This window comes from Oxyura jamaicensis, chromosome Z (assembly GCF_011077185.1).
Source record: "Oxyura jamaicensis isolate SHBP4307 breed ruddy duck chromosome Z, BPBGC_Ojam_1.0, whole genome shotgun sequence".
Lineage (NCBI taxonomy): Eukaryota > Metazoa > Chordata > Aves > Anseriformes > Anatidae > Oxyura > Oxyura jamaicensis.
This window is the reverse complement of record NC_048926.1, coordinates 60,231,521-60,245,020: the sequence shown is the minus strand read 5'-3', so window position 1 is coordinate 60,245,020 and position 13,500 is coordinate 60,231,521. Positions and strand designations below refer to the sequence as shown.

The 13,500-nt window shown below is 40.3% G+C and overlaps 1 protein-coding gene and 2 long non-coding RNA genes across 4 annotated transcripts in view; 2 read left to right on the top strand and 1 right to left on the bottom strand.

Moving 5' to 3' along the window:
* The window catches only part of LOC118156127, a 404-nt gene extending 294 nt beyond the window's left edge, over positions 1-110 (top strand). The window contains exon 2 of the long non-coding RNA XR_004746164.1: positions 24-110. This is a non-coding gene — a long non-coding RNA (uncharacterized LOC118156127). The remainder of the gene's footprint in view (positions 1-23) is intronic.
* MAN2A1 (mannosidase alpha class 2A member 1) overlaps positions 13-13,500 on the bottom strand; it is a 131,701-nt gene continuing 118,213 nt past the window's right edge. For both annotated transcript variants that reach the window (XM_035309927.1, XM_035309928.1), the window contains exons 21-23: positions 10,869-11,063; positions 2,406-2,516; positions 13-349 (exon numbers count right to left, since the gene is read on the bottom strand). In XM_035309927.1, the coding sequence (XP_035165818.1) occupies positions 197-349; positions 2,406-2,516; positions 10,869-11,063 (459 nt within the window). In that variant the 3' untranslated portion in view covers positions 13-196. The remainder of the gene's footprint in view (positions 350-2,405; positions 2,517-10,868; positions 11,064-13,500) is intronic.
* Positions 11,139-12,508, top strand: LOC118156126. Its single transcript, XR_004746163.1, has 2 exons — positions 11,139-11,334; positions 12,296-12,508. It is a non-coding gene; the product is annotated as an uncharacterized LOC118156126 (long non-coding RNA).

Below are 13,500 nucleotides of genomic sequence, written 5' to 3'. Positions count from 1 at the left end.
AAAAAAAAAAAAAAAAAAAAAAGGTTGCTTGCAACATGGCTTTTCACTGTGTTTATCAAAAAAATTAAGAGAATGCATGTTTTTCTCACAGTATCCAGAAGCTGGAATAACAATAATGTGCTTCTTATTGCACGTGAAACTCTGAGGAGACATACTTGCAGATTCCTCTTCTCTATCTGAGTATTAAAACCAGATTTCATCTTAGTCGAATCCGGAATGTATTTATCTCCATAGAACTCATATTTATTTCACTTATATTTCTGGCATCTGGAGGTGAATGCATCAAAGATAAAGATGCAGGTGTAAGACTTTCCACATTGAATTTGTTAAAGAGTTTATGCACCTTTACCTGGAGGAAAAAAAAAAAAAAAAAGAAAGAAAAAAAAGAAATAGAGAATTAGGTGTGTACCTTAAAATTGACTACAATTTAATCTGTAACATCCTGGTTAGATACTTTTTAAAGTTATCAGCATAACAATTCTTGCACCAAAAACACCAAACATTTCTAAGAACAATGCTTAAGATACTATACACTAGATTAAACCTTTTTAGGTAATGTTTGCATCCACATTTCGAATCAAGTAAGCTAAATCAATATACTATAAAATTGATCAGAAATAGGTAAAGTTCTCTTTGTTTCTATAAAAAAAAACAAACAGCTACTCTTCTGCTTTAAGAAAATCCTAAATCTGTTTAAAGATTTGATGATGTATTGGGTTTATGTTGGAAGTTTTTGGTAGTGGGGGGCTGCAGGGGAGGCCTCTGTGAGCAGAGTCCAGCATCTGCCCCATGTCAGATCAGAGCCAGCTCCAGCTGCTCCAAAAGGGACCTGCTGCTGGCCAGAGCTGGGCCAGGGAATGACACTGGATGGGCCTCTGGGAGAGCAAATTGAAGAGAAGGGAAAAAAAAACAAAACCAAAACCAAACCAAACCAAAACAAAAATGCTGCACCACAGCAGCTTGGAGAGAGGGGTGAGAAAATGAGAGAGAAGCAGCCCTGCAGCCCCCAGGTGAGTGCAGCAGGAGGGCAGGAGGTGCTCCAGGCAGGCAGCAGCAGTTCCCCTGCAGCCTGTGCAGGGAGAGGCCCCTGGTGGAGCAGGCTGTCCCCCTGCAGCCCATGGGTCCCACATGGAGCAGATCTCCACGCTGCAGCCCGTGGAGGAGCCCCCGCTGGAGCAGGTGGATGTGGCCTGGAGGAGGCTGCGGCCCATGGAGAGCCCCCGCAGGAGCAGGCCCCGGGCCGGAGCTGCAGCCCGTGGAGAGGAGCCCACGCAGGAGCAGGGGGCCCGGGGGGAGCTGCCGCCTGCCTGTGGGGGACCCGTGCTGGAGCAGTTTGCTCCTGGGGGATGGACCCTGTGGGACGGAGCCATGTGGGAGCAGTTCCTGGAGAGCTGCTGCCTGTGGGCAACCCCACAGATCAGTTCGGAAGGACGGCATCCCGTGGGAGGGACCCCATGGGGAGCAGGGGCAGGGAGTGACTGTGAGGGAGTGGTGGAGACGAAGCAAGCGTCAAGGACTGACCACAGCCACCATTCCCTGTTCCCCTGTGCTACATGGGGTGAGGACGTGGAAGAGGGTGCATGGGGGAAGGTCTTATTTTTTTTTTTTTTAATTTTTTTTTAGTTTCTCACTTTTTTACCTTGTTAGGTAATAAATTACATTAGTCTCTCTATGCCGAGTCTATTTTGCCTGTGATGATGACTGCCGACTGTTCTCCCTGCCCTTATCTCAACCCTTGAGACCTTTCCATCACACTTTCTCCCCCTTTCCCTTTGAGTAGGGGGAGTGAGAGAACCGTTGTAGTGGAGCTCAGCAGTCTAGCTGAGTAAAAGCATCACAGATGACAAAAATTCTATAGATTTATAACTACCCAGTCCACTGTCTGTAACACAAGAGTTTTATGATTTACATTTCATAATTTTACATACAACACCAATTCAATAGCAATTGCCAACCACTCAGATATTTTTAATGGTGTAGGTCAAGTAAGGGAGCATTGGAAGACAAAAGGACATGCTGTAATAAACAGTTTTCAAAGTAGCAATCACACAATTTGCAGATATTAACTAACACTATTCAAAAGAATACACTACACAATATGTAATTTGACTATTTCTTTGGTATTGTTGTTTATCCTATACTATTCAAAAACTATTTGAGAAATTTTATTATATGAAAATGACATTTATGGGAAGTTAGTAAGGCTAAAGCAGATGTTGAAGTTTACTTGCAGATGCTTACATAGTCATTTCCACACACCAGCAGATGCCCATCTTTATCAAACTGAAAACAGCTTTCAATTTAGCTATTATTCTGAAACTCCTTTACTTGAGTAATAATTTTACTCAAATATCAGTGTTCCTGTTATAGTTGCAAGGTAAACTACCCATAAAATGCCAGCATACCTTTCCCTGAGTAGTGGAACAGAGTAGACCCATGTCTCTGTTTGAGAATCTACAATCAAATCCTTTTCTGTGAAGAATCAAAGCAGCTTCATCTGATGGCTCAGCATCTACCTGCAAATAAACAAAATAAAAGTTACTCAGAAAGTAACAGAGCCTGCAAGACATTTTAGGACCTCAAAAGATTATTATTACCTTAAAGTTATGGAACCACATATGCCTTAAATAATGTTCAGCTCAGACTGAACAGACGTGCTTCTTTTAATAAGATTAAATATAAAAATAATTAAATATCAAAGTGATATTAAATATACAACTTACTAAAGAATATGAACTTAAGTAGTGAACTAAGGTGTTCAGAGATCAATAAATTCACACATACAAGCAGACTCAGAATTTAAGAGTAGCTTTCATAGCTGTATTAATTGGCTTCCCAGATCAATTACATGGCAAAACTAAAACAAACGTAGGGTAATTACAATAGCTAGCTTCAAATTTAATTGTGACTATGTTGTATCAAGTTTTCCTTTTACAAATCTGCTCTCTGAAATCTCACTCATCTTAGGATGTGTGTGAAACGGCACACTACTAAAAATATTAAGTAATTATAGATAAGACATACAGTACTCTTAAGCCTCAGCAGACATCAGAGTAATCCACAATCTCAACTTTCTAGTTTGAACCAAATAATTAAAATCACTTAGGACAAATGGTCACAAGAATAAACGCCTCAAGTCAGAATCTTGTCTAGACATGTACTTCAGAAAACAGTCATATTCCTAGAGCATGGAAATTGCTACACATTTTTTCCTTTTCTTTTAGATTATGAAATAAAAAATATGAAAATGTACAGTAAGAGTAACAAATTCTTCTTCACATTACAGATGAATATGAATGTAAGCTATCTTCACAGCATACACATGAATGCCCCATGATGAGACATCCTATATACCACAAGCAGTTTGCATTCAACATTTGCATTTGCCTTCAACATTTGTTTTCTCTAATGTATTTTATTTATTTCATTGTACCTTTTTTTTTTAGATTCTTCAGCTCTTCATCTAATTAAATTAAATTAATTTAATTTAATTAATTAAATCTAATTAAAGTAAGGTCATAAGGTCAGCAAAAGATCTCCAATTATGCCAGCTCTTCAAGTTTTTTTTTTTTTTTTTTTTTTTTACATTAATTTATTTCCAATTTACTCGAATTTTGTACTGATGCTTTCTCCCAGTAATCTCTTGTCATGAGTTAAATTCATTTCTGGTACTTCAGTAAGTAACTAATGCTTTGGAGAAACCTATGCCAGTAAGTACTGTGCTGGAGGCAATCCCAAGCACAAATACAGGCTTGGCAGAGAATGTCCTGAAAGGCATCCCTGATGAGAAGGACCTAGGGGTGTTGATTGAGGAGAAGCTCAACATGAGTTGTCAATGTGCGCTTGCAGCCCAGAAAGCCAACCATATCCTACCTGCGTTGCATCAAGACAGCATAGCCAGCAGCATGAGGGAAGTGATTCTCCCTGTCTACTCTGCTCTCATGAGACCCTGTGTGAAGTACTATGTTCAGCTCTGGGCCCCCCCAGCACAAGAAGGACATGAAAGTATTAGAACGAGTCCAGACGAGGGCCACAAAGATGATCAAGAGGCTGGAGCACCTCTCCCTATGAAGACAGACTGAGGGAGTTGGGGTTCAACCTTCAGTAAGAGAAGGATCCAGGGGGCACCTTGCAACAACCTTCAAGTATCTAAAGAGGGCCTACAGGAAAGCTGGGGAGGGACTATTTGTCAGTGAGTGTGGTGATAGGACAAAGGCTAATGGCTTAAACTAAAAGAGGAGAGATTTATATTAGATATTAGGAAGAAATTATTCACTGTAAGGGCACTGGAACGGGTTGCCCAGAGAAGCTGTGGATGCCCCATCCCTGGAGGTGCTCAAGGCCAGGTTGCATGGGGCTTTGGGCAACCTGGTCTAGTGGGAGGTGTCCCTGACATAGGCAGGGGTTTGGAACTGGATGGTCTTGAAGGTCCCTTCCAATCCAAACCATTCTGTGACTCTATGATTTTTTGATTTTTAACTCTTGGAGATGTAACAAACAAAAGATATCATTAGCTTAAGGCTTCAGTTCCAAACCAAGTTTCTGCCAATAAAACACATCTTGGAACAGCTTGAACCAGCTTCTTTGAACCACAGTGTGTCACTGCTTCACGGTACAACAAATTCACATTAGCAACTACTCATTCAGATGATAAAAAATGGAAAACTGATAAACTTAAGTGTTTTCTAAGGAAGTTTTCCACTGAAAATACCAAAAATTTACTCAACATTATTTGGACTTGAAATGAGATATTTTGCAGTAAAACATTTGCATAGTTTACAAAGCCTGAATAAATCTCAGTTTGGTAAGATTTTCATGAACAGCATAGCTTATAACTACCTAAAATCCTATTCCTAATTAATGTATGGTATCTACAGTCAGACAATTTAAACAGGTTTAATATGCATAATATCCTTGGTGGTTGAAAAAGTTCTTATACTGCTTATTGGAACTTTCTATATTAAGTTAATAATAACGATGCCAAAGAAATTATTTTCAGTCTCCAACTCTAATTCCTGACTTTCGGTCACTGATGTGGCAAAGAGTTTGCACTTAAAAGTACACATTTTTATGCACACAAAGTATTATTGTCTGCCTAAACGTCAGATTAGAGAAATATTAGAATTTATACTGCAAAAGCTTTACTGCCTATGGGGTAAATTGATATTAAAAATGACAAGACAGTAATGGATATCAACACTTTCTCTATATGCCGTAGAATTTCCTTCTTGTCATCTGCATAACAAATGCATTTCAACTATTGGCATGAATATTTCATCTCTTTAGTTTTTAAAATTAATTATTATCTTAATTAAGATTCAAAATGTTTACAACAGAAAGGTAAAAAACAATTAATGACACCTTCAGGAAGTGAGTTCTGCCAAGTATAAACACCTATGATATAGCAGACAACCTTTTAGACTTCCCAGGACTTTAACATGCAGATAGCATCCAAGTTTTTTTTTTGTTTTTTTTTTTTTTTTAAATAGAAACAAACAACACACTTAAGCTGTGCTAATCAGTTAATCAATGGCTTAAGACTGAGCAAGCTGCCACAGTCTCCACATCTACTATAACTTATCTCTTCTTCTATCATCTATAGGTAAATTATATTAGGTCTGTGAATGCCTAAGGGAATGTCTGAGCAAGGATGAGCCCAATTTATGTCACATATACCTTCTAAACATGACTATGCCATCTGCATGAAAACCTGTAACAAATTCCTCAAATTTTAGCAAACTGGAATATCTTTAGTCTTGTAAAACTTCACATTGTTATAAGACAAAAATTCCCTAACTGCCATACTATCAAATCTCTGACTGCCTTTCTTGGAAGAGCTGTCAAAGCTTGATTTGATTTCGATCTCTGAGAAGTAAAATGCTGTCCTCATATCAGGCTGCTAGAAGGAAAAATAAAAATAAAAAATCCTAGGCTTCCTTATAAACAGTATCCCAAGGCAATGCTGCTAAAATTTGGATGAGAGAGAAAAAAACATTTAAACATTTTTTTATCTGATTACTGTAAGCTAACAGACATGCATCACAAAGTTCAAACAACCTGAAAAAAATATGCACTTGTATTCAGTATAAAGGGACAAATGCAATCAGTTTTTAAATCTTGAGGTCCTGTCTACTTACAGTAGGCAAAATCTTTGTCAAACAACCATTAAGGCATTGGACTCTTCCATGACAGGATCATGTATCTTAAAACAATGGCATTTTTTTCCCTTTGAGAGGAGGAGAAAACTACAAATTCAATTTTTTTCATTTATGCTTTAATGCATTTTCATGCATTCTGACTCCTACTTTAAATCCTAAGATTACTTTTTTTGGTACCCCTTTATGTGAAATTGCAATATCACTTATTGAAGATCAGTTTCAAGTGGGCAGTCTCATATGGAGGAGTAGAGGGGCAAGTACTGATCTCTGTTCTGGTGAGCAATGACAGGACCTTAGGAAATGGCACAGAATTCTGATAGGGGATATTCAGGTTAGTGAAAGGCTCTTCACCATGAGGATGGTCGGGTACTGGAATAGGCTCCAAAAGGAAATGATCACAGCACCAGGCATGTCAGTGTTCAAGAAGTGTTCAGACAATGCTCTTAGACATATGGCCTGATTTCTGGGTGGTCCTGTGTGGACCCAGGAGCTGGACTCTATGACCTTTGTGGATCCCTTCCAACTCGGGATATTCTGTGATTCTATGAACAAATGATTACAGGGATGGTGCCACAGCCATTTGGCTACTTAGATCACGGGTCTTGCTCTGAGAAACCTCATCTACCGGGAGGTGATGGGGAGCTCCTTCTGAGGAGGGAAAGAGCATCTTTAATTATAGACTTGCCAATCTGGTGGAAAAAAAATTAAACTAAAGCTGCTGGAGAAGGGGAACGTTGATGTCGGCATTAGCAATAGCTGCCCAGGGATAGGAAAAGGAACAAGGAGAACACCTGAAGAGCAACACAAAGGAATGCCAGCCATTTAAGTCAGCTTTATCAGGGACCCAACTTAAATGCCTCTGAGCAAATGCCCGTAGCAGGGAAATAAGTAGGGGGAACTGGAATTTTTAGCCCAGTCTCAGGGCTGTGATACCACAGACTTCAGTGAGGCATGGCAGTATGGCTCACACAACTGAAGCACAGAGATGGATAGCTTCAAACTCTTCAGGAGAGATAGGCCAGAAGGAAGAGGAGGTGGGTTAGCCCTCTACATTAAGGAAGGTTTGGACTGCATGGAACTTAGTTATGGTGGTGAAAAGGCTGAGTGTCTCTGGGTAGGAGTCAGGGGAAAAGCCAAAATGGGAGATACTGTGGTAGGAGTATGCTATAGACCAGGATGACGAAGCACAAGAAACATTCTATAAGCATATAGGAGAAGCATTGCAATTGCTAGCAGTCATTCTCCTGAGAGACTTCAACTTTCTTGACATCTACTGGAAATACAATATGGCAGAGAAGAAGCAAAGAGGGAGATTACTAGAATGTGTGGAGGATTACTTCCTGACACAGGTAGAGAGGGAACAAACAAGGGAAAGTGCCCCACTTGAACTGTTGTTTGTCCACAGTGAAGGCCTTGTGGGTGATGGTTGGAGGCCATCTCGGACACAGTGATCATGAAATGATAGAGTTCTCAGCCCTTGATCATAGATGTTCTGCAGGGATCTCAATTCAAAGGGTTAATGTCCAGATAGAGTTTACCTTGGCTACTATACTGAAAGACAATAAAAAAATCTTTTTATAAACACATAAAAAATGTGTTTTAAGAAGAATCTCCATCCTTTATTCATTGTGGTGGGAAACAGTGACAAAAGCTGAGGAAAGAGCTGAAAGAGCTCCTTAATGCTTTTTTTGCCTCAATCTTTATTAGGAAGTCTACTTTTTCTCAGGGTACCCAGCTCACTGTGCTGGAAGTCAGAGACAGGGAGCACAATGAAGACCTTGTGAGCCTAGGGGAAATGGCTAGCAACCTACTACACCATTTGGATACCCACAAATCTATGGGGCCAGAGGGGATCCACCCAAGGGTACTGAAGGAGTTGGCAGAAGTGTTTGCAAAGTCACTTTCAGAAATTTACCATCAGTCCTGGCTAACAAGGAAGGTCCCAGATGACTGGAGATTGTCAAATGTCACATCCTTCTCCAACAGAATCACAGCCTTCTCCTACAGAAATGGACTACTCATGGCTTGGAAGGATGAACTGTCTGGTTGGAAGAAAAGTGGCTAGGCCCAAAGGGTCATTGTGAATGCAGTAAAATCCAGTTAGCATCTAGTCACAAGTGAAGTTCCCCAGGACTCAGTACGTGGGCCAGTTCCCTTTAATATGTTATCAACAATCTTGGCGAGGGGATCAAGTGCACCCTCAGTAAGCTTGCCAAAGACACCAAATTGGGTGGGAATGTTGATAGGCTTCAGGGCAAGACGACTTTGCAGAAGAATCTGGATATGCTGCACCGAGGGGCCAACGCCCATTACATGACGTTCAACAAAAACTAAACACCAGGAGCTGCATCTGGGTCATAACAAGCCCCTGCAGCAGTACAGGCTCAGGCAAGAGTGTCTGGAAAGTTGCCCAGCAGACAAGGACCTGGGGGTGCTGGCTGACAGCCAGCTGAACACGAGCCAGCAGTGTGTCCAGGTGGCCAAGAAGGCCAATGGCAACCTGGCCTACATCACAAATTGTGTGGCCAGTGGGACTAGGGAAGGGTTTGTCCCCCTGTACATAGTGCTGCTGAGACCGCACCTTGAGTACTGTGTTCAGTTTTGGGCCCCTCACTACAAGAAGGACATCGAGGTGCTGGAGGGTGTGTAGACAAGGCCTACGGAGCTGGTGAAGGGACTAGAGAACAACACTTATGACGTGAGGGAACTGGAACTGTTTAGTCTTGAGGAGACTGAGGGGAGACCTCACTGCTCTCTCTATAACTACCTGACAGGAGGTTGAAGCGGGGAGGGTGTCAGACTCTTTTCTCAGGTGAAAAGTGATGGGACATGAGGCAACAGCCTCAACTTGTGCCAGGGGAGGTTTATATTAGATGTCAGGAAGAAGTTCTTTATGGAGAGGGTGGTTAGGTTTTGGAACAGGCTGCCCAGAATGGTGGTAGAGTCACTATCCCTGGAGGTATTCAAGAGATGTGTGGGTGTGGCACTTAGGAACCTGGTTTAGAAGTGGCCTTCTATAGTGATGTGATGGTTGGACTTGATGACCTTGAAGTCTTTTCCAACCTAAATGATTCTCTGATTCTATGATTCAACAGCTAAAGCAACACATAAATAATCTAAATTTCTGGAAAATACTGCACTGCATCAATTAGCCACAATTATGGCATTTGTCATTCAAATTCTTGGAAGATGGGGAAAGGAAGCAGAAAGCGAGGAGAAAAGTGAAAAGGTCCTTTTGGCATGCAAGACATTTTTTGCATAGCATAGTACCATTTCCGCTGTGGGGAAGAACTGTTCCGTATCTATAATGATAGTGCCTCTATCTTATGAATACTAATAATTTTTGCTTTGAAGTGCACAGTGTAATGCTGTGAACTCAGAAGCTGTCAGTCAAGTAACCATTGAACTACACTGTGGTGGACAGGGAAGAAATCTTAGCCTCTAAAAACCTTCTGCTGACTGGGATAATATGGCTGGAATAGCACAGATGAAGTAGTAAAATTAATCTATGAGTAATATTGAACAAAATGGTTGATGCAGAGCCAGTCTTCCATTTCATGGGTTTCACGACCAAATTAAACAAACATGGAGAAGAAATTTAGACCCCAAGGTGGAAAAGTTGTCATGTTCCTGAGGGTCTGTCCCAGACCTGATGTGCTGAAGAAAAAAGGCAGTGCTGAACTGGCTGAGGAAAATGAAAAGATTTTACAGCAAAGTGTGGAACATACACTTCACATAAAGATTTAATTCAGTATGAAGCTTCTTCCTAACTCTTCAAAGGCATAAGACCCACAGAATCAAGAACTAGTTCACTTTGAAATTCGAAATAAGAAAGTCATAGCTGAAGGAGTTCATATGACATTGAACAAAGCCTGAGAAGTGAACTGATTGTTTAAGTTCTAAAATAAGGAATGAAAGTGAAAATGATGAACTGTGTAACTGATATATTTACAGTAATTAATGGAAAGTTTTGCAAATATTCTGAATATGATTTGAGGTCATTATTGATGAGCAGTTTTAACCTCAGCCACCACAGAGACTCCAAGGGAGCAGGGTCAATTGTAGTCTGTAAGTATCTAAGTATGGCAGAATTAAAAAGGGATTTCATCTATGGTAACATCACTGGTGAGCAATACAGCATGAAGTTTAGATACCCACTTTTTAAAAGGTGTTGAAAAGCTGGAAATAATTTTTACAAGGACTGTTGGAAGTAAGAGGGACAAAGCATTCTACCTCTGTAGCTTATCTAACAGAAAAATTAAATATGATCTTTACAATTGTGTAAGTTGTTTTGCAGAGAAAAACAAAAACAACAGCAGCAAAAAGATATGGAACAGGTTTGGGTTTGGTTTTTAGACATACCAGAGAAAAGTTTCACAGTAACCATAGACTGTAAGCTGATGTTAGCACAATTAAAATAGGTCTTGTACCAATGTTTAAAAATACTTTAAGAATTTATTCCAGTGGGTACTATAATGTGGTTGGTTTTTGTTAAGCCTACCAAATGGAATCAGAGGGATTTTAAACAACATGCTTTATTAAAAGCAAAAACGGTTGTACCCAGAACAAAATTTACTGACCTTAAAAAAAAAACTAGCAATTACTACACAATTTATCAAATAAGAAACTTACAAATTACTTTCCTAGAATAAAGTACTTGATTGGACTATATTAAAAAGTTTGATTGTTAAAAGATCATTTTGACCTTACCTTTGATTGGATTGTCCTCAGATTAACTATATGAATGTCACAAGGCATAGATGACATGAGTGGAGAAAAAGTATTCAGCATCTCTGGGACACCTGAATCTGCATATGTTGTCATTGCAATTACAGGATGATTTAAGAAAGAAGAAGTCATATGGCTAAGAAGCGAGGGAAAACTGACTGATGCCTTCTCTTCATTCTGCAAAACACAAGAGAAAATATTTTCAAGATCAAGTTACTATACTAACATGTCTAAAATTCTAAATAATTTCCTTTATATATGAATCCACTAATTTAATAGAAAATATATAGATTATATGTTCAATTACTTTTGCAAACTTCTGATCACCCTCACCCACAAATTCTCTTTTCTGATCTCCTGACCCTCCTGATTTACAAATATTAGTACATCTTTCAAAATGATAATTCAGGTATCTCCTTTTACACTATTGTGCAGGCTTTCAAGTTTGGTACTTTTCAATATTTTTATAAATGATCTGGATGTAGGAATAGAGGGTATTTTGAGCAAGTTTGCTGATGACACCAAACTTGGAGGAGTTGTGGACTCAAATGAGGGCGTAAAGGCCTTGCAGAGGGATCTGGACAGGTTGGAGAGCTGGGCGATCACCAACCGCATGAAGTTCAATAAGAGCAAGTGCCGGGTCCTGCACCTGGGACAGGGAAACCCTGGCTGCATGTACAGACTGGGCGATGAGACGCTGGAGAGCAGCCTAGAAGAGAGGGATCTGGGGGTCGTGGTAGACAGCAAGTTGAATATGAGCCAGCAGTGTGCCCTGGCAGCCAGGAGGGCCAATCGTATCCTGGGGTGCATCAAGAACGGCATCGCTAGTAGGTCAAGGGAGGTGATTGTCCCGCTCTACTCTGCGCTGGTGCGGCCTCACCTCGAGTACTGTGTGCAGTTCTGGGCACCACAGTATAAAAAGGACATGAAACTGTTGGAGAGTGTCCAGAGGAGGGCTACGAAGATGGTGAAAGGCCTGGAGGGGAAGACGTACGAGGAACGGCTGAGGTCACTGGGCCTGTTCAGCCTGGAGAAGAGGAGGCTGAGGGGAGACCTCATCGCAGTCTACAACTTCCTCGTAAGGGGTTGTCAAGAGGCAGGAGACCTTTTCTCCATTAACACTAGTGACAGGACCCGCGGGAACGGGGTTAAGCTGAGGCAGGGGAAATTTAGGCTGGACGTCAGGAGGGGGTTCTTCACAGAGAGGGTGGTTGCACACTGGAACAGGCTCCCCAGGGAAGTGGTCACTGCACTGAGCCTGTCTGAATTTAAGAAGAGATTGGACTGTGCACTTAGTCACATGGTCTGAACTTTTGGGTAGACCTGTGCGGTGTCAAGAGTTGGACTTGATGATCCTTAAGGGTCCCTTCCAACTCAGGATATTCTATGATTCTATGATTCTAAGTTAGCTCTTGCGTAAACAATGCAGTTTAGAGAAACAAGCAAGTTACTATTCTAGCAAGTTGCTCTATAGTATTCAGTATTTACCTGAATAGTGACAGCAAGCTAGTCTTCTGCAGGCTTCTTTTGTTACATTATTAAATTATTTTTCTGCCCTATTTTTTTTTTCCTTTTTCAGATTCATTTAATCTGTATCCTACCTCCCTCTTTCTTTTTAAATCTAACCTCTGAAAACTGCATTTATTTTTTTTTTAACCCCCCACCCCCTTTTTTTTTTTTTTTTGCTTGTTTTTGGGGGGTAAGGTGTGGAGAGTTGCAACTAGCATCTTTTCTTGGTGGCAATAATAAAGAATTCATTCAGCAGTTTTATTTCAGCATCAAACCAGCAGGAACTGAAAAGACTCCTTCCCCAGTTTTTATGAAGTTCTACTTGCAGCGCTTCTTAAATGGCTGCAGAAACTGTGCCACAAGCCCTGAAACAATTAAGTTCTCACGTTCACAGCAGTAATTAAAAGCTTCAAAGCAGCCAGAAAACAAAGAAACTTTACAAGGCACTTTCAGTTTTAGAATGTTATGGAAGACAACATAGAAACATGAAAAATTACTTTTGCACTTATTTTTCTCAACATATTTCATCAGATAAATCCCTACTTATTTGTAGTTAAACAGGTGATATTTAGTAAAAACTTTGCAGACAGTTGTTCTGAAAATACAGCATCCTAAACTTTGTTGTCTTAAATTTGCATTTTATGGTAGGTTGAAAACATAGAAATAATAAATGGGAGATACTTAAAGCAAAGGGGGAAAATATTTATCAGTTTGTAATGAACAACCATAATAGTAATTCCTGTTTTGAGGTGTGCATGCATATTTATTTATACCTTTGCACAAGCATTAAATACATCTGATAGTGTAGCAATATGACAGAGCTGAGTTGATGTAACTGGGTAATCTCTGATTTGTTCTTGGTTCTTTTCTCAGTGATGACTAATGGTGTTAGCCTCTTAGGCAGCTACTAAGCATTGACGCTAATATTGTTATGGATTTATCATGACCCCAAATTCCATTCCAAAAATGGCAATAGCTAATAGTTGTGGAGGATTGCTCCCCCATGTGCATCACTGCACGCATTTATCTACATTGACTTCATCTGCCATTTTATTGCATGCTTAATCAGTTTGAAGTCCTTCTGTAATTCTGCAGTTAGCCTTGT